At 44.4% G+C, this 21,971-nt stretch overlaps 1 protein-coding gene across 1 annotated transcript in view; it reads left to right on the forward strand.

Annotated features, from left to right (window-relative positions):
* rnf175 (ring finger protein 175) overlaps nucleotides 1-21,971 on the forward strand; it is an 82,369-nt gene that overhangs the window by 53,794 nt on the left and 6,604 nt on the right. The window contains exons 5-8 of the mRNA XM_072496013.1: nucleotides 8,540-8,647; nucleotides 9,231-9,351; nucleotides 9,461-9,594; nucleotides 20,080-20,181. Of these exons, the coding sequence (XP_072352114.1) occupies nucleotides 8,540-8,647; nucleotides 9,231-9,351; nucleotides 9,461-9,594; nucleotides 20,080-20,181 (465 nt within the window). The remainder of the gene's footprint in view (nucleotides 1-8,539; nucleotides 8,648-9,230; nucleotides 9,352-9,460; nucleotides 9,595-20,079; nucleotides 20,182-21,971) is intronic.

Raw genomic sequence — 21,971 nt, forward strand, 5'->3', positions numbered from 1 at the left:
CACCAGGCCCTGTATGTCGTCCTCATTCTCGGCAGCCTTTGCCTTCACGACCCGAAGCTCCCGCTCCTGGGTCTTTTGCTCCTCCTTTAGCCCTTCGATCGCCTGTAATATCGGGGCCAACAGCTCCTTCTTCAATTCCTTTTTGAGTTCTTCCACGCAGCGTTTCAAAAACTCGTGTTGTTCAGGGCCCCATATTAAACTGCCACCTTCCGACGCCATCTTGGTTTTTGCTTGCCTTCCTGGCCGCTGCTCTAAAGGATCCACCGCAATCCGGCCACCTTCCTCTCCTTTTTTCATCCGTATCCAGGGGGGGATTCCCATCTGGTTTACCGCACAGTGCTTTTAGCCGTTAAAATTGCCGTTGGGGCTCTTATTAAGAGCCCAAAAGTCTGTTCCACCGGGAGCTGCCGAAACGTGCGACTCAGCTGGTCATCACCGCACCCGGAAGCCCCTGTTACCTTTCTTAAACAGCGGTACCACATTAGCTATTCCACAGTCCTCTGGGATCTCACCTGCAGCCAATGAGGATACAAAGATGTCAATTAAGGCCCCAGCAATTTCCTCCCTTGCTTCTCTCAGTATTCAGGGGTAAATCCCATCCGGTCCAGGAGACAAATCTACCTTAATGTCTTTTAAAACACCCAAAACCACCCCCTTTTCGATGTCAACATGACCCAGTCTGCCCACACCCGCTAATCTTCCACAAAGTCCTTTTCTTTGGTGAACACTGATGCAAAGTATTCATTTAGTACCTCACCCATTTCCTCTGGCTCAACACATAGATTCCCCCCACTGTCCTTAAGTGGTCCAATCCTTTCTCTTGCTTTTTACATATCAATAAAAAGCTTTGGGATTTACCATAATCCTACTTGCCAAGGACCTTTCATGACCCCCTCCTAATTTCCCACCTAAGTACCTTCCTACTTTCTTTATAACCCTCAAGGGTTTCAACTGTCCCCACGCTTCCAGACCGTCCAAAAGCCTCCTTTTTCTTTTTGACGAGGTTCACAATATCCCTCGCTATCCAAGTCTCCCCAAACTTCCCATACTTATCCTTCGTTCTCTCAGGAACTTGACTTTCCTAAATCCTAATCAACTTGCGCTTGAAAGACTCCCACATATCCAATATTGATTGACCCTCCAACTGCCGCACCCAATCCAAATTCTTCAATTCCTGTCTAATGTTATCGTAATTTGCCTTTCCCAAGTTTAGCACCTTAACGCGAGGGTTACCCTCATCCCTATCCAAAAGTACCCTAAAACTTACGGAATTGTGGTCACTACTCCCCAAATGTTCTATAGAAATGTCAACCTCCTATCCAGGCTCATTCCCCAAAACCAGGTCCAGTACTGCATTGCCCCTAGTTGGACTATCTGTATATTGCATCAAGACGCCTTCCTGGATACACCATACAAACTCTGCCCCATCCAAGCCTCTAGCACTAAGTGAGTCCCAGTCAATACAGGGGCAGTTAAAATCCCCTACCACAACAACCCTGTTACTTTTGCACCTATCGAAAATCTCTCTACCCATCTGCTCCTTCACCCCCAACATTGTTTCATTAAGGCAATAATTCATCAATGAACTAAGGGACAATTCTTTGGTCCTACTATGAGGTCTGCCGCATTGTTGATACTGAAAGTAAATGCTAGCTGAGGAAGATATTGAAGAAGGCGACCAGAATGTAATTTTGTTTTCTCGCAGTTCTTGGGTGACTGATGAGAAGAAGCACCAGGTCGAGAATCTTGATTTTTTTTTTTTTTTTTTCAAGCAACTTCCTCAGCTGGCATTGTATTAACAAGGCAATAGGCTTTTAAGCAGTCTTTATATCTCATTTGCTGAAATAAATCATTTTCTATTTGTCAATGCAGCATAAAGGATTGTCTTTGGAATTAGTTCCTATGTTTGCACTACATAATGTGACCATCGTAACTGTGCCTTCATGATCAGGATATCTGAACTGGCAAGTCAGCATTTTTAAGAGCTTTGTTTTGCCATCAGATCTTCATTAGTGGGGGGCACGATGGTGCAGTGCTTAGCACTGCTGCCTCATGGTGCCGAGAACCCGGGTTCGATCCCGGCCCCAGGTCACTGTCCTTGTGGAGTTTGCACATTCTCCCCGTGTCTGTGTGAGTCTCACCCCCACAACCCAAAAAGACGTACAAGGTAGGTGAATTGGCCAAGCTAAATTGCCCCTTAATTGGAAAACAAAATTGTATACTCCAAATTTATTTATTTTAATCTTCATTCGCCATCTTATTTATATATGCTTATGTAGAAGCTGACCCACAAGCGATGATGCCCTCTGCTACAAAGAAAATCCAGAACACGCAAGAAAAGAGTCGAATAACGTTTTTACCAAAATTATTACTTTCTAGTTGACTGGCACGCACAGTACATTTTTCTTTGATTATTTCAAACAGCATTTAATGCTATCTGTTTTCCTGCTTCAGCTCTTACTTTTGATAGCTCTGACCCTTACACACATTAAAGCTCTCTTAACTTTCTACATTGTGCCCAAATTCCTCTAGTATTAAATCAACATTAGAGTGCGGATAGTTGCCATTTAAATATCTCATCAGTGGAAGAGTGGAGCAGCAGTTGATAGGAATATTCCTTCTCCAGTGCCAAACAATTATTTTTCCCCACTGTAATTGGGGCTTATATTGCTGAATTAATGCTGTATTCACAGTATGGCTACAATTGAATTAGCCTTTTCAACTTGTTTGTTTTTGCCCTTCCAGAATATGAACCCCATAGTCCTCCCATGCAAGCATTTAATTGTTTTTCAGATGAGGCCAGTAACCTGTTTTCAACTACCCTTCCAGGCAACCTATTCACTACCCCTTGGCACATCAGAAAGTATTGTTCTATGTTGTATTTCAGTCAGTCATCTTGTGTAAGCACTGTCTTAACCCCTTATGTAAAATCAGAGATGGTCTAAGTAAATGAGAAAAATAATGTGTGTGTGGAAACAAGGTTTAGCAGACACAATCCAAAAAAGGAAGCAGGTAGCGCTGTAAGGTGAGCAGGATAAAAGAGGCAAAGAAAAAGTTAGTTGCGGAAAATAGCAGAACCTCTTCAAACTGGGCATTCCTGAAAAAGATGTGACCATGAATTAAATACGAAACTAAAGCAAAATACTGTGGATACTAGAAAACTAAAATAAAACAGATCATGCTGGAACCATTCAGTAGGTAAGGGAGCATCTTGGGCGGATTAATCCTAGGACTTCTGGACTTCGGATTGCCGGAGCTGGAATTTACAATCCAAGATACGCATCTGGATCCCACAAAGGTCCTGAAGCACTGACCTGTGTGGGAATTTCCCAGGAAGTTTGAACTTCCCTTGCTTCTGAGGAACCTCCACAAAAGTCTCTGATTCTGAAGTAGAGTTGGGGACTTTAGACAGATCCGAAATACTTAGCTGGATAGTTACCCACAAAATGCGAAACAGAAAAATCCTATCTAATCCTGGTAATTTCAGAACTCACCACCGACTCCCCTCTCGACTCCACGACAACCTCGCCATCAAACATGCGCCCCCTGACCTCCCAAATACAAATCCTGACAACCCTCCCAAACTAACTCCCAACCACCTGACTGCCACCCCCTCCGACAAGACCTGACTAGCCCCACCAGCTGACTCCAATTTGACCAGATCTGGTTCTCCCCCCCCCCCCCGCCCCCCCAGGCATCGGAATTTAGTTTGGGCCAGCTTGAACTGCAGCTTCCCCTTTGATGATTCATTCTCGCTCTCGCTCTCTCTCTCTCTCTCTCTCTTCCCCTCTTCCCCCACCCCACCCCCTCGGGATTCACGGGGAAGATTTTGCTCAGGCTAAGTTTGTAACCATAACCTCCCCTAGTCCTAGCGGCGCCTCCAGTCCCTGTTTCTTTTCCTTCCGCACAATTGGTATATCCAGCCTGTCGAGAAACCATTTAATCTTTGAGTCCCCCTCTGGGGCGGCATGGTGGCACAGTGGTTAGCACTGCTGCCTCACCGCTCCAGGGTCCCGGGTTCTATTCCGCCTCGGGTGAAGTGTGAAGTTCGCACTTTCTCCCCATGCCTGCGTGGGTTTCCTCTAGGTGCTCCGTCTTCCTCCCACAGTCCAAAGATGTGCAGGATAGATGGATTGGCCAGACTAAATTGCCCCTTAGTGAACAAAAAAAAAAAATTAGATAGGGTTACCAGGTTGCGGGGATAGGGTAGAGGTGTGAGGGGCTTAAGTAGGGTGCTCTTTCAGTTCAGGTATCTGCAGGTTAGGGACTTTGCACGAAAGTTCTGGAGGGGGTTCCCTAGATTGCCCAGATACACCCTGCTGGAGCGACTGCTGCTCCCAGATGTGGAAGGGGAGGGAAGAATTGGGGATATGTGCAAGTGGCTGGGGGAGCAGGGAGGCAAGCGGGTGGTGAAGATCAAGGAGAAATGAGAAGCGGAGTTGGGACGGGAGATCAATTGGGGAGCATGGAGTGAGGCACTGCAAAGGGTAAACGGGACCTCCTCTTGTGCATGGATGAGCCTCATACAGTTTAAGGTGGTGCACAGGGTGCATCTGACTTGGGCGAGAAAGAGTGGATTCTTTCAGGGGATAGCAGATGAGTGTGAGATGTGGGCGGGGGCCAGCGAATCATGCACACATGTTTTGATGTTGCGAAAAATTGGGAAGATTCTGGGTGGGAGTGTTCGCGGTCTTAGCCAGGATAGTGGAGGAGGAGTGGATCCGGACCCGTTGGTGCCGATATTTGGGGTCTCAGAGAAGCCGGAGCTCATGGAGAGGAGGAAGGCCGATGTCTTGGCCTTCACCTCTCTGATTGCACGGCGGCAAATTTTTCTGGAGTGGCGGTCGGCATCACCACCGGGGGTAGTGGCTTGGTTGGTGACCTGTACGGCTTCCCGCAATTAGAGAAGATAAAGTATGAGTTAAGGGGCTCTTCAGAGGAGTTTGAGGAAAGGTGGGGATGTTTGTGATCGTGTTTGAGGGGCTGTTCGCCGCAGGGGAAGGGGGGGTGTAAAAGAGGAAAAAACTGTACAGACTTTATAGTTGATTGTAGGGAAGCATGTTTCCCCAGGTGTTTGTTCGCTGTAACCTGTTTTGATACATGTTTGCAATAAAATACATTTTTTAAAAAAAAAAGTAGGGTTCTCTTCCCAAGGGCTGGTGCAGACCCGATGGGCCAAATGGCCTCCTTCTGCGCTGTAAACCCTTATGATTCTTAGGCGTACAGCTCCTGGTAGAAGGTCGCAAAGGCTTTGTTGATTTTATTTGTCACTGTAACTAGCCTGCCATTCCCGTCCCTCACCTGCACTGTCCAGCTTTTTCTTGCTCTCAGTCGGTCCTCCTACCTCAGATGTGTCTCTTGGAGGAAGATTATGCCACCCCTCAGGCTTTTTAGATGGGCGAAGACTCTGGATCTTTTCACCTGCCCGTTAAGTCCCCTACTTTCCATGTGACTATTCTGATGGTGGGGGGGGGGGGGGGGGGGGGAGTGTTCTGTCCCTCTCCTCTTGTGGAGTCAGTCATACTTACCTCGTGGACGTACTCCTGCATGCCGGGGTTTCCCTTTGATCGTGGGTAATCCAAAATGGCTGCTATTGTCTTCCTCTTTAACAAGCACTCTACACTCTCGTTTCCTCTATCACGCACCTAACCCTCGAGCCCTTCTGCCCTTGCCATCCCATCTTTATTTCCCCTATTGTCCCTTCTCTCCCCCCCCCCCCCCCCCCCCCCCCCCCGACCTCTGCCAGGTGACCCCCCGGCGAACAGGGCTTTTTGTACTCTTGGGGGGGGGGCGTCTACGTCTGGGGGGTTTGGTGAAGCCTTCCTCTCTGACCACTTTCCCAAGCAACGTATTCTGTTGGGTTCCAGCCTTCTGGGAGCCCGACCATTCTCAGGTTCTGTTGACTGTACCTGTTCTCCTGGTCATCTGGCCATCTTCTTTCCCCTTGGGCACTTTCTGGGTTGTTACCAACCTTGCCACCTCAGTTTGGAGTGAGGCGATCCGCTCGCCCAGTCAGTGGCCGCTTTCTCCAGTTCTAGCACTGTCCCTTCCTGGGTCTCCAGTCTCCGCTCAGTTCTTTCTGTCGCCTCCTTTATGGAAGCCAGTGCTGACCTCCTGGCCAACCTAAGGTAGTCTTTCATAGTTCTATTGAGGGTAGCTCCATCGACAGGTGGACCGGCTCTTGTGTGGCAACCCTGCTCAGTCTATCATGCTCCACTCTGCCTTGCCCTGCGTGTTCCCTCGTTCTAAGGTTGGGGGTCTTCCTTTCTCGGCTTTTATTATTTTCTGGCTCCGCGGCTGTTTCGATGGTATTTCAGTCGGTTGGTTGTTAGTGGGGTGTGAGGTTGGGGGGATTTTGTTGCGTTTTTGTATCCGATTAGTAGGTTAAAAGTGCCTGGTAAGAAGTTCCCAAGAAAGTGCCACCTTTTGTGCGACCGTTCAGCTCATGGCTGCCACCAGAAGTTCCAGAAAGGGGAAACTTATGATAAAGTGAAGATGGTGATTAAATGATAAAAGTGATTATAGTACAGGTCAAATTGAGGTGATAATGACTCAAACATAGAAATCAAAGATGTGTCTAAAGAAGGTAGAAATGCTTACAGTGGAATAGCAGAGGAGGAAAATTTGCAAGGAAAGTTTGGCAAACTGAAGGCTTCAATGGCCCAGGAATGTGGCAGATAAAGGAGCCATCAAGAGAAAAGAGCATAGTAAATGACTCCCACACTCCATTCTAAAAATGAATACACTCTCATATATCTTTTAGAATCCTGATTAGTGTGCAGCTTAAGTTTCTGTTTGGTGACCTGACACTAGATTTACTGCACAGCAGGTATTAATATAGTATCTTTAACATATAAAATTGTTATAAGGCAATTCACTGATGTGTAATAAAGTAGAAATAATTGATGCTGGTCCAAAGAAGTGTGTAATGGGAAGGGTAAATGAAAACCAAGGCACAGAATTCATGAGCACAGGGCACTGACATCTGCAGGCAGATTAATGAGTGGGGTGCAAAGGGAGGGCTATCCACAGGCAGAGTTAGAAGCATTTGAATTGCGGCAGTGGGGGTGAAATAGCAGGAGAGCTGAGGAGGTTTGAGGTACAGATGGGCGAGAGTATGGAGATGACAACTGTTCTGCATTATTGTGAAATTAAAACTGCCTTGCAAGTATGATGCAAACATAATGGCCTAGATGTGGTAATGACACAAAACTCAGCTTTCTCCGTCATTACTTCTCTGATGGCTGCTAAACAAATTTGTTGGCCAGGAAAAACTGATTTTCTATTTGCAAAATGTCAAATTTTTTCATGGGGATACATTTTGCATATGCATTTTTTGAAAAAGTTAGTTTTCATTTTAATCCAAGCATTCATTTATTTTGCTATCTTAAAATTTCAATTATAAATGAAGGGTAATCAGTGAGTGCTTTTAATTTTCTAATTTGCTGTCAGTGAAAATGCTTCAATGTAATTGGGTGCTTCATTCCATGCTGACATCACTGTTGCTGGATATCAGAAGATCCCCATAACTGCACCAGATTCAGATTGCCATCAAGCAAGTGACAGTCCATGCCAAAGAGATCTCAAAGGAGGTAGCTTTTCTCGAGACGAGTGCAAGCAACGTTGCTTTGCTGCTGACTGCAAAATTCAAACAAATGTAGCATCCTAACAATGAGAAATTCCTTCTTAAGATATTTTAGGAAAACTAAATATTGCACTTTGCTTAAAATTTCTCCTGATTTTGCTTTTTCACTGAATTGTTTTTTTTTTCATATCTATTTCATTCTTAAAGTGTCAGTCAGATTCCATTAACCAGAAAAATTTGAGAACGCAGTCAAAGAATCTTAAATCTTGTTCTACATCAATAGTGATCAATCTAAAATAGATATGTTACTGGTGATGAGATAATTACAGTGAAGAAAATCATCACGTACTGTACCCAAATAATTGTCCTTTTAAATAATTAGATCCTTCTGTAAATAACCAGACTGCATGATAAAATCGCATGATGGACACTTACTGCCAGGTGGCAAGATCTCCAAAACTGCCTTGGGTTTCAATAAGTAATGATGTTTATAATCAGTGATACTCATTCCGAGGTTTCTTGTTTTCAGATCCCCCTATGGCCTTGAGAGGGAGCTCTGATAACTTGGGTTGTGATAATTTGGTATCAAGTCATTGTCCTTTCCATTGCCAGCAAAGCACTATTACACATCCATTTCCTATACTATTATGATTACAAAGATTCATCGTAATTGAGTCAAAGTCTGATAACAATGTGCATTTAATCATCACTTGTAGCATACTGCTGTTTTTTTAACTCATATGCAGTGTATAAAGTGTACATTCTTTCCACTTTTTGTGACCAGATTTTGTAATTGCTTCATTGTTGTGGTTTTATTGTGCAAATTCTAAATCCTTTAAGATTTTTCACATCTCAAGGTTCAGACCATTGTAGAGTTCATGTCTGCTTTTTGTTAGTCCAAAATCAAATAGAAATGCCTTACTCATGAATTTTATTTTTATATGAAATCAACAGGATGGTCTACAAATGGTTCCTTCTCATCTACAAACTAAGTTATGCAGTGGGAATTGTGGGATACTTGGCTGTAATGTTTACAATATTTGGCTTCAATTTGTTCTTCAGGTATGGAACTTAACACAATTTACTCTTTGTTAATAAAGGCAAAGTATAGCAGCTAGCATTTTACACTTGTTTCAGCCACAGAATTTAGTCAAGCGTTGATTCTTTCATGAGATTTCTTTTCAGTGAATCAACTTGCTTCATTTTTTCTTTCGGATCAAATTGCAGTGTTGTATGCATGCAGCAGATGCTTTTTGATGTGGTTTCTCATTCATTGTCTGGTTTTGGGTACAGAACTTATAAATTCTTAATGGAGGCCAACTAGTTATATGCGACCAAACACATGGTTTAAGAATTATTACACGTGCTTTAAATCTGTACATTTTAAGTAAACTCATGTCTACACAAGTTTAACATTTATTGACACTACAGTAATATCAGTCAGGACAGTTTTATGAAAATTGTAGGACGATTTTGTTTTTATCTGTTAGGCAAGGATCAAAATTCAGCATTGGGCACGTTGCTTCTGATGCACCCATCTAAAGAACAACATCGTCAATTGAGCCACAGGTTACAATGTTATCTTTTCTATTAATCACAGGAGCTGAAAAGTTGATGGCTCAATCTTCTTTTTCATTGAACATAGAATAAAGACAGAAGACTCAATGGATTTTGGCGTAATTTTGCTGTTCTATGGCTTGTATTATGGGGTTATGGGAAGAGATTTTGCTGAGATTTGTTCCGACTATATGGCCTCCACTATTGGAGTAAGTAACATTTGTACAGCAAGAAATCTATCTATTTTTTAAAAATTTAAGATTTTTTGTATTTTGCTTCATATGCTAAATGATATTGTTTTGTGACTTCTATTTGCAGTTCTATAACTTTGGTAGAATGCCATCCAGGAATCTCTCTGATGACATTTGTGCTGTATGTGGTCAGAAAATATTTGTGGATATCAGTGAAGAAGGAATTATAGAAGACACATACCAGCTCTCCTGTAATCATGTGTATCCTTTTTTGGAATGTGTATCCTTTCTGTCACCATTGCAAAATTTGATTTTATCAGCATTCATCAGCAGAAGGGGTCGCCAACAGTGATATCAAGTGGCACTTGCACAGCAATAACCTGTAACCTGCTCACTGCTCAGTTTGGGTTCCGCCAGGGCTACTCGGCTCCTGACCGCATGACAGCCTTGATCCAGACATGGACATGAGGTGAAATAAGAGGCTGTTTAGCACAGGGCTAAATCGTTGGCTTTGAAAGCAAACCAAGGCAGGCCAGCAGCACGGTTCAATTCCCGTACCAGCCTCCCCGAACAGGCGCCGGAACGTGGCGACTAGGGGCTTTTCACAGTAACTTCATTGAAGCCTACTCGTGACAATAAACGATTTTCATTTCATAAGAGTGATTGCCTTTGACATCGAAGGCAGTATTTAACAAAATGTGACATCAAGGAGCCCTTGCAAAACTGGAGTGAATGGGAATAAGGGGGAAAACTCTCCACTGGTCGGAGTCATATGAGCACAACAAAAGATGGCAGTGGTTGTTGGAGATCAATTATCTCAGCTCCAGGACATCACTGCAGGGATTCCTCAGGGTAGTGTCCTAGGCCCAACCATATTCAGTTGCTTCATCCTGGACCTTCCTTCCACCATAAGGTCAGAAATGGGGATGTTTTCTGATGACTGCACAATGTTCCCATTGACGACCCCTCAAATATTGAGGCAGTCCATGTCCAAATGCAGCAAGTTCTGGACAATATCCAGACTTGGGCTGATAAATAGCAAGTACATTCATGCCACAAAAATGCCAGGCAATGACCATCTCCAACAAGGGAAAATAACCATCTCCCCATGAATAACATTACCATCCCTGAATCCTCCTTTATCAACATCCATTGACCTGAAATTGACTAGGACCAGCCATATAAATACTGTGGCCACAATAGCAGGTCAGAGGCTGAATTATGCGGCGTGTAACTCACCACCTGACTCCCCAAATTCTGTCCACCATCTACAAGGCTCAAATCAGGAATACTAATTTTTATCAGAAATACTCTCCACTTGCTGGGATGAATGCAATTCCAACACCACTCAAGAAGCTTGGCACCATCCAGGACAAAGCAGCCTACATGATTGAACCCATCCACCACCTTAAACATGAACTCCACCACTGACACAAAGTGGCAGCAGTGTATACCATGTACAAGATGCACCGCAGCTCTTTCAACAGCAACTTCCAAAGGGGCTTTTCACAGTAACTTCATTTGAAGTTACTATGTACAGTGCACAATACTACCTCTACCACCTTGAAGGATAAGGGCAGCAGGTGCATGGCAAAATTGTGACGTGCAAGTTCCCCTCCAAGCCACACACCATTCTGACTTGGCAATATATAGCCATTCCTTCACTGTTGTGGTGTTGAAATGCTATCTAACAGCACTGTGGTTGTACCTATGCCCCATAGACTGCGGCAGTTCAAGAAGATGGCTCACCATTACCTTCTCAAAGGCAATTAGGATTGGGAAATAAATGCTGGCCGAGCCAGCAACTCTCACCCAGCTGTGAACAAATGTTTTTTTAAAAATCAGTTTAACATTTAGAGAGCAAAAAAAGGCCTGTGTCCAATATATTAAAATATTCACGATGCAAATAGCTGCAGTACTGATTTGTTTCTGGTGGTGGTGCTGCCATGCTATCAGAAATCAACGTTTTCTGATATTATAGTTTATTTTCTTGAGCCCTGTATTTTGAGGTCAACATTGAGAAATTTACATTGATTTAATACACTGTAGTTGAACTATATTCATAAGTGGGATACATTGGTCCGAGGCCAACGTTTAGTTATTAGGCGACCTAAAGGCGCCATTATACTACAGTTACTGCTCTCCAAGTATGATGAGCCTGTAGATTGTAACGTGCTGTTTTTAGAATGTGTAGAGAGCTCTGCACTAGCATTGTTAATTTTTTATATTAGGAGAGTCAGCAGCAGCTTGGGTTTTGTTGTAACTAAAAATAAAAACAGGAAATTAAGCTTTAAGTTACCAGGCCATCCACATGAGAGACTGCAAGCTTTTAAAGGTAGCTTTAAACCGGGCTGCAGTTAACAATACATCTGCTGTGAAGGCCAAATGATTTAAGACTGTTAATTCATTCATGGGATGTGGGCATTGTTGGCGACATCAGCATTTACTGCCCATCCTTAAGTGTGTTTCAGAAAGTGGTGGCAAGTGCATGTTGGGCAGAGAGTTTACCAAATAAATTCTAGAACTCCCTGCCCAACAGTAACTCACCATCAATTTCTCAAGGGTAATGAAGGAATGACATCTTGTTCAAGTCAGTGGGAACAAGAAGGTGGTGACGTTCCCATGCCCCTGCTGCCCTCGTCTTTCTGTGTGGTAGGAGTTGTGTGTTTGGAAGGCGCTATTGAAGAAACCTTGGCAAGTTGCTGCAGTGCATCTTGTATATGATGCACACTACAGACACTGTACACCAATGGTGAAGAAAGTGAATGTCAAAGACCGTCAAGGGAGTGCCAATCAAGAGGACTGCTTTGTCCTGGGTGTGTTGAGCTTCTTGATTGTTGTTCGAGCTGCACTTGTCTTGACAAATAGAGAGTACTCCATCATACTCCTGACTTGTGCTTGTAAATGGTAGAAAGGTTTTGGGACGTTAGAAACAATGTTCTCTCTAAGCTGTGTTGTTGCACAGCAACCAAAATGTTTCCACACAGGCTGCACACAAGTTGACCCCTTCACATTATTGTGCATGCATGGCCTCCCAGAGAAAAATTAGCAGAGCCCTGTATTTAAACAATTGCTGTGCACTCCAAGAAGAAAATTAGAAGAGTGTGGGTCAGAAAATGAGTCACTCCCTGCAGAATACCCAGCCTTTGATCTGCTCTTTTAGCCATGTTATGTATGGCCTCGCTCCTTAAAATCTAATCATTAACCCTCTTTCAAAATTACTGTCATCACCACTCTTCTCACCATCCGACACTTGACTCCACTGATCTCGCAAACTGTCACCCTGTCAACCTGCCTTTCCACTCCAAAGGTCTTGAATGTGTTGTTGCCTCCCAAATTAATGTCCAGGTTTGATCCCCCCCCCAACCCACATTTAAGGTTCCATGTCTGCCGCAGTACCAAAATGGCTCTCAACAATGTTACATGACTTCAGATGTTAATGTGGCACAGGTGAGGTGCCGTTTCTCGGCCTGCCTGCAGCCTTTGACATGGTTGAACACACCATCTTTCACCATTGTCCAGCTGGTTGGGACTGCATATGCCTAGTTTTATTATTATCTTTAATCATAGCCAGAGAATTGGCTGCAATGGCTCGGTTTCTTGCTTCTACACCGCTAGTCTGGTGTTTCCCAAGGATTTATCCGTGGCCCTCTCCTGGTTCTCATTTCCATGCTGCCCTCAGCGACAAAATCTGAAAACAGCATCTGTTTTCACAAACATACTGATGATACCGACTTCTACCGCTCTGCCACTTTTCACGATTCTTCCACGATCCCTAACTTATCAGATAGCTTGTCCGACATCCAGGACTGGATGAGCAGACATTTCCTCCAATTAAGTATCCAAAATTATTTCCTTTGGTCCTCACTGCAAACTCAAGTTCTCCAGTTCGCAACTCCATCCCTCTTCCTCAATCTGAACCAGACTGTTCGCAAACTTGCTGTTATATTTAGCTCTAAGATGAACTAAGTCAGCCTACTCCAACTTCTATGACATCACGCAGCTCCACTGCAGTCTCAGCTCACCTGCGGAAACCCTCGTGCATGTCTTTTGACCTCTAGTTTCAACTATTCCTGTCCGCTCCTCGTGCCCTCCACATTCCATCATGTGTAAATTCTGCTGTCTGTGTGCCTATTTTCATCAAGTCCCATCTCGCTCACTGTCCTATATTGTCATCTGGTTAAGCAATGCCTTGAATTTATATCTGGGGTCCCCCCCATGCCCGGTGCTGGGGGTGTTCCTTCTTGCCCAGTGATGAGGGGGTAGTCCCCCTTGCCCGCTGCTGTGGAGTGGTCCCCTTGCCCGCTGCTGTGGAGTGGTCCCCTTTGCCCGCTGCTGGAGGAAGGTGGAGTACCCCTTGCCTGCGGCTGGGGGAAGGTGGGCTCCCCCTTGCCTGGGGGGTGGGGGTCCCCCTTGCCTGCGGCTGGTGGGTGGGGCCTGCCTTGCCTGCAGCTGTTGGGAGGTGGCGTCCCCCATGCATGTGGCTTGTGGAGGGGGGGCCTTGCACGTTGCTGTGGGGTGGAGGGCGGTTCCCCCCACACCCAGTGTTGGTGTGAGGGAAGGGTGGTTCCTCCCCTCAGCTGGTGTTGGTGGGGAAGTGGAGTTCCCCCCTCATCTCGTGTTGTCGGGCGGGGTGGGGGGGGGGGGGGGGGGTGGCAGGGTTCCCCCTTCACCTAATGTCGGGAGGAGGTAGGGGTCTCCCTTCACCCGGTATTGTCGGGGGTTGGGAGAGGGAAAGAAAAGGAGACCAAAGAAATGGTTGAAAAAATCAAGCATAAGAGTACATAATGTAGTTATGTTTCAAAATTGGCATTTTCATAGATCATAGAATTTACAGTGCAGAAGGAGGCCATTCGGCCCATCGAGTCTGCACCGACTCTTGGAAAGAGCACCCTACCCAAGGTCAACACCTCCACCCCATCCCCATAACCCAGTAACCCCACCCAACACCAAGGGCAATTTTGGACACTAAGGGCAATTTATCATGGCCAATCCACCTAACCTGCACATCTTTGGACTGTGTGAGGAAACCGGAGCACCCGGAGGAAACCCACGCACACACTGGGAGGATGTGCAGACTCCGCACAGACAGTGACCCAAGCCAGAATCGAACCTGGGACCCTGGAGCTGTGAAGCAATTGTGCTATCCACAATGCTACTGTGCTGCCCGTTTTGCTCAAGAAGCTATCAGCTAATGGCTGGATAGGTATGCAAAATGTACAAACATTCTTGAATTACGAAGTATTGTGCCACCATGAATGATCATGATGGGAATCAGTGGAATTGCTAGCCAGAAAGAAGATTAATTTGGCTGGCCTTCTACCATCCTGGTCGTTGCATGTTACAACTAGCAGGAATCAAAAGCACTTTCAGGATTCATCAAAATTTGAAAAGAAGATCCCTCTGAGCAATTTCCACCACCAGGTGTGAGACTCCACAGTTTCATTGCTCCTTTTTCTGAGCCTCTCCAGATTGAGTTGCGTGGCACATCAAAACTATCAATCATAGCATTAACATAGGACGTGAATTACCAGACCTAAATGGCTACAGCAAGATTAATTAATGTTAATAGCATAAATCCAGCAATTTCATGACATGCTGTTTGATTTCATGGGGTGGAAAGAATGACGTTTTTTCATAATTTTCAAAGTTAGTTATCCAACAATTTGTGGAGAAGCTGAGGTCGTGGTTTCTCTTAGCCACAAATGTTGCAATTTTATGAATTATTTTTTCCATCAATTTCGGTGTTATTTCCTTCTGAAGCCAATTTCCTGCTATTTACTAGATTATTCTTGGGTTTCTCTTTAATTATTTCATGATCGATCCCATTACTTTCTAAGCAGCGACCATTCTGAAAATTCCTGGGTTAAACCTGTCTCCTTTTTGAAAATGAATGCTTTGTTAACTGATTTCCCAACATGTAGTGAACATTGTGCAAGTCACATTCCTTACTATCCTGGAATAGATACTGGGCTGGAATCACAGAGCCACATTTCAGTTTCACCCCGCCAGTGGGATGCTCCGTTACGCCGCCGGTCAATGGAATTTCCCATTGTCGGGCAGCCCCACGCAGTCGTGAAACCCCCGGGCTGCCGGCAGAATGGAACATCCCGCCGGCGGAAAATCCAGCCCACTATCTGTCCAAGTGAATTTATTTGTTTTCTGCCGTTTAAGCCTGGCTCAAACCTTCAGCCTGTTGAAGTCAAAGTCTGTAATTCTAATTATTGCTGTTCATACTGGACAGGTTATTATAGTCTTCTGTGATGGGTGATTCAAGGCAATACTCTTGAATATATTAACCATCTGTGTCAACTTTTAGTTCATCCCCATTGACATCCTTTAAGGTTCTCACCTTTTCAATGACTGTCCTCTTGTGATTTCTAAAGAATCTTTTGCAGTTGCATTTAATCACTGCAAACAGATTAGTTTCCAGTTTCCTATTTTCTAATCACTCACTTTTGCAGTTCGATGTAATCCCCCCTTGGGACACCTACACTCCTATTTCTCTCTCTATCCTATACTGCTTGTTATATTCATCCATTTAGTATCTTGTTTATTCAGTTTGTCAAATGCTAATCTTAATTTTCCTGCATATTATCCAGTCTGCCTTTAAAGGTGCAAAAGCAAAATACTGTGAATGCTGGAAATCAGAAATAAAAAAAATCCAAACCCTGGGGGGAAACTAACACTGGGAAAAACTAAGCAGGTTAGGCACCATCTGTGGAGCGACAGAGGGCCGTAACGTCTGATGGAGTGGCAGTTGAGTCGGATTGCCACTCCACTCGAACGAACTTGCTTAGCAATCTGGCGATCCTAGCTCGCCCGACCTTCTGACTCGGGTTGGGCAAGATTTATATGGTGCAGCTTGCTTCCAGATCCTATTGTTGGCAGCTCTGTCACAGGTAAGTAAACATAGGAACTGGGAGCAGAAATAGGCAATTTAGCCCTTTCAGCCTGCTCCGCCATTCAATCAGTTCATGGCTGATCTCTTCCTCATCTCATTCACCTCCCTGCCTCTTCCCTATATCCCTTTAACCTCTTTTTTAAAAATCAGAAATATATCCCACAAGGAGGAACATTAGTTCTACGTTTACTTTATCAATCCCTCTTAGTATTTTATATACATCAATCAGATCCCCTCTCATTTTTCTAAACTCCAGTGAGTCTTAGCCCAAACTGTTCAATTTCTCCTCGTATGTCAACCCTTTCATCCCCGGAATTAATCTGATGAACCTCCTCTGAAATGCCTCCAATGCCACCACATCCTTACTCAAATAAGGAGACCAAAACTGGACTCATTCCCAAGAACCAGATGCAACTATGCCTCCTTCATTTTTGGACTAAAAACCTACTAATGTAGAAAATTCTACTGAACACACAATGGAAACATTTGCTCCAATCAGTCCTTTACAATATTATTATCTGGTGTCTTTATTTGGATAATTAAAATCCCCCTTTATAACTAGTCTTTGGTTGCACCTCTCTATTTCCTTGCAGATTTGTTCCACTATATCTTTCCCACTAATTAGTGGCCTTGCAATGTAATGGTACTTTTATTGTTTCATAGCACTACCTAGGTAGACTATGCCCTTGTCCCCTCTGTGACTCTTTTGATCTCTAGTTCTGTAATGTTATCCTTCATCAAGACTGCTACTTTCTTTGCTTTCATATCTTTCATTAACATTTTGTACAATAGAATATTTAGTACACAGTCCTGAGCTATTTTGAACCAGGTCTCCGTTATTGCTACAATGTACTTTCATGTGGCTATCTGTACCTGCAGTTCACAAACCATATTTTTCGCATACATGCACAGTAATCCCAATTTATGCATTGCATAACTGCTTACTCTGACCCCTCTTAATACCTTGCATTCTCTAGTGCTACCTGTCTCTTAATTCTCTGTGCAGCTTGGTTCTCCTCTCTAATATTACTTCCCGGCTCCACACATGCAGCAAGTTAGTTTAAACCCTCCCCAAAGCACAAGTAAATCACCCCGCAAGGAAATTAATTCCAGCTCCGTTCAGGTGCAACCTGTCCTTCCTGAACATTTTTTCCAGAGCTGGTTCTCCCATGTCCCAGGAATCAGCCAGAGGACAGCGAAATGTATATAAAGTTAATTAAAAGAGGGACAGGATAAACCTTTCTGTACAAGACAGTAAATTAACGCGGTTAAAAAATGTATATAACTTTTAAAATGTGGAAAATGCCAATGAAAAGATATTTTAAAAAATATCATAAGAAATAGGTGCAGGAGGAGGCCATTTGGCCCATCAGGTCTGCTCTGCCGCTCAATAAGATCATGGTCAGATTGTGGCTTTATTTCCACTTTCCTGCCTGTCTTCCATAACCCTCAACTCCCTTGTCGAGCGAAGATCTGTTTACCTCAGCCTTGAATCTATTCCATGATCCAGGCTGCTCTCTGTGGACTTGAATTCTAAAGACTAACAACCCTCTGAGATGAAATTCTTCCTCATCTCCTTAAATGGGAGACCCCTTACTTTTGAGCTCTGCCCCAGTTCTAGATTCCTTCCTTAACCTGCCAGCCCCCTCAGAATTTTAGATGTATCTGTAAGATCACTTCTCACCACCTGTGACTTTGGCCCATCGTGCTCAACCCTTAAGGAAACTGCTTCATCCTAGGAATCAGTCTAATGAACCTTCTCTGAACTGCTGATGCAAGCATATCCCCTTTTAAGTAAGAAGACCAAAACTGTACATGCTACTTAAGGTGCAGTCTCATCAATGCCCTATACAGTTGCAGCTAGGCTTGGGTCACGATTGAGGACTATTTGCCTTCTTCCGAGTGCTCTGCAGCCGCTCAGTGAAATCCTTGACCCTGGTACTAGGGAAGCAACCTGGATTCATGTCTGCAACTGCAGAAATGCAAGTCTAATCCTCTAATTATTGGAAAGCCTGTCACTAACGCTTTTCCAATCTTATTCATGACTCTCCGTGCAGCTCAGCCTATGCTGTTTACATGGATACGTTTCAGAAACTGTTTACTGTGATGCAAAAGTAGTAATGTAACACTGCAGTAAAATTCGTATCTATAAATTTATGTATGCTGCTTCTGAAGGCACACTTGAAAACCAGTCTCTTCCTCCAAATTAATTACAAACAATTTTGATGCCTGAACTGAACGAGTAATTAGTGTCAGTATTTAGTTCTTGGTGAATAAATTATTATTGGGGCAACTATGTCTGTTAATATGTTAATTTACTGTTTATATGTTAATTTGCCGTGAATATGAAAGTTAGTTTTGTGGACTGAGCCTATTCAATCACTTTTCAGCAGAGAAACCATAAAATACACGTTACGTTGCAATGCATGTATCTGGATTAAAAAACATGCAGGATAAATTTAAAAGTTTTTTTGCAAGAACCAGAGTAGATATCACAGTGGTTAACCAATGCCATTTTCAGTTCACCATCTGGCGCTATCTGTTCTACCCTTTATTTTGTTGACTTCAGGCAGCATGCTAAGTTATTACCCCAAAGAAAAGTCATTTTCTAGAACATAGCTGAGAACTTGAAAAAATGATCAAATCTGGCAGTGATTGTCAGTAAATCCTGAGCCTCAAACTTAGGGGAGCAGCAATCAAGCTCCTAGCCAACTGTACTATTGTGTCATTTAATTATATTCTGGTATCTAGGTGTTGAAATATTGCTTGCTTTGCAAAGATCGATTGGGTAATTTACTTCATAGCACATTTGGAGGCCAAAGTATTGTACATTTCCAAATGATGATTCATTATTGTGTTTTAAAAAAATATTCTTACCGACAAATTGCCTCCCACTGTTAACATTTCAGAAAACGCTTACTCTGCTGTGTTTAGAGCAATGTGATAGGTCAGCAGTTAACAGTTTTTCTGCACATACAAAATGTTTCCATCTACTTAGCTTTGATAACCGAATGTTAGAATGCCATATCATGAGTGTCTGGATTGAAATTTGTCACGTGTCAGTTTCAGACTGAAAACCGGCATGTGTATCTCCAGCTGCACAGCCGTGTTTTCTGGCACTCTGCTTTGTGGTGCCTGATGGAGCTGGCAAGGCCAGCCCCCCCTGAAATCAGGGTGCCATCTTTAAAGGGCACCCCAACGTATGCAAGAAATGAACTCTTTTCCCCCTCCCCCAAAGCGTCACGGCAATTCCAGGTACCGGGGCTCTCTCCCCGCCCCAAGGCATTGGGGGGCTGTCCCCGCTTCCAGGCATCGGGGTGCTTCCCCCATTCCCCCCACCCCAATATTCCCGCAAGGTGTCGGGACACTTCTTCCCCATCCCAAGACATCGGCGCTAGACGTGATTCGCTCCAGCGTGACGTCATGGCAGATGGATGGGAGGATACATTGAGGGCAGAATTAGCGTGCCAAGCCTGCTAATGCGATTATAATGTATTCTAACAGGATTGCGCCCTTCTTGGACATTAACCTGATTGTGTCATTGGACAGGGGAGTGGAGAAGATACCAAACTGAAATCCTGCTGGCGGAAATCCTGTTTCTGGCCTCTTGCTAAACTTAGCGACCATCACAAGATTTGCACCCGTGCCCAGTATGGCCACTAAATGGTCGCCTAAATGTGCATATGAACTATTAGCATCTTCTGTTTTCCACATTAGAAACATGTTTAGCAGTGTTCATCTATGCTGGTAATTGAATAGTCGATCAGCACAAACTGGGATTGTTAACTGCATTTACTTTGTTATTTCCAAATAATAGAATATCCTTAACGTAACACATTCAGATTTCATGAATTTTGTATTCGTGGTTGGTGCATTGTAGGTAAAAAGCAAACATGCCCATACTGTAACGAGAAGGTGGATCTTAAAAGAATGCTGAGTAATCCGTATCCTTTAAAATTTACTTTAAAAAGTTTCAGATGAAACAAGTTGTATAAGAGCTAACCGAAAGCACTTTATTTTATTTCATTTTATAACTTGTAAATATTACAATTTATTTGTCATTTTGACTAGTGGTTTGGATTTTGGCCTGTGCAAAAAAAGTTTACAAATTCAGTTGTGCATATGGACATGTGTCTGCCACAAAATACAGTGCCAATGTATTACAGAACATCACAAACTATATTGACATAAAAAAATGTTTTTTATTACAAGCATGTATCAAAACAGGTTACAGCAAATCAACACCTCGGGAAACATACTTCCCAACAAACAACTATACAGTCTGTACAAATTATTTCCCTTTTTCACCCTCCCCTCCCCCCATTCCCCTGCGACGAACAGCTCCTCGAACATGGTCACAAACACCCCCCACCTTTTCTCAAACCCCCCTGTTGAGCCCCTTAACTCATACTTTATCTTCTCTAACCGCAGGAAGTCGTCAGGACACCAACCATGCTGCTACCCCCGGTGGCGATGCCGACCGCCACTCCAGCAAAATCTGCTGCCATGCAATCAGACAGGCGAAGGCCACGCCATCGGCCTTCCTCCTCTCCATGAGCTCCGGCTTCTCTAAAACCTCAAATATTGCCAGCATAGGGGCCGGGTGCACCTCCTTCTCCACTACCCTGGCTGAAACCGTGAACACTGCCCCCAGAATCTTCCCCATTTTTTGCAACTCCAAAACATGTGCACATGATTCGCTGGCCCCCGCCCACACCTCTCACACTCATCTGCTCCCCCCTGAAACAATTCATTTATTCTCGCCCGAGTCATATGCACCCTGTGCACCACCTTAAACTGTATCAGCCTCATCCTTGCACAAGACATCCTGTTTACCCTTTGCAGTGCCTCACTCCATACTCCCCAATTGATCTCCACTCAAAACTCCGCTTCACATTTCTCCTTGATCTTCACCACCTGCTTGCCTCCCTGCTCCTCCAGCCACTTGTATATATCCCCAATTCTTCCCTCCCCTTCCACGTCTGGAAGCAGCAGTCGCTCCAGCAGGGTGTATCCCGGCAACCTAGAGAATCCCCTCCAGACCTTTCGCGCAAAGTCCCTAACCTGCAGATACCTGAACTCGCTCCCCCTCGGCAGCTCTACCCTCTCCTTTAGCTCCTCCAGACTGGCGAACCCTTTCTCCAAATACAGATCCCTCACCTTGACCAGCCCCACTTCCCTCCACCTCCTGTATACACTATCCACCACCCCCCCCCCCTTCCCGGCTCAAATCCATGATTCTCGCACAGCAGCGTTAGCACCGACATCCCTTCTACCCTAAAATGCCTCCTCAACTGATTCCATATCTTCACCGTGGACCGCACCACCGGGCTGCCTGAATACCTACTCGGAGCCATTGGCAATGCTGCCGACACCAGAGCCCTCAAACTAGACCCCTTACAAGATTCCTCCTCCATCCTAACCCACTCTACCCCTTTTTCCCACCACGGCTGCACCTTGTCCACATTCGCCGCCCAATAATAATGAAGGAACTTCGGCAACGTCAAGCCCCCCTGCTGCCTCTGCCACTGTAGCAGGGTCCTCGGCACCTTCACCGCCCATACAAAGTCCGAGATGATCGTGTCCACTTTCCGAAAAAAGGCCTTTGGTATAAAGATCGGGAGAGCCTGAAAAATAAACAGGAACCTCGGCAGAATATTCATTTTCACCACTTGGACCCTCCCCGCCAATGTTAAGTGCAATGTACCCCACCTCCTAAGATCCTCCCTGGCCT

Source organism: Scyliorhinus torazame, chromosome 3 (genome assembly GCF_047496885.1).
Source record: "Scyliorhinus torazame isolate Kashiwa2021f chromosome 3, sScyTor2.1, whole genome shotgun sequence".
In the NCBI taxonomy this organism is placed as follows: Eukaryota; Metazoa; Chordata; class Chondrichthyes; order Carcharhiniformes; family Scyliorhinidae; genus Scyliorhinus; species Scyliorhinus torazame.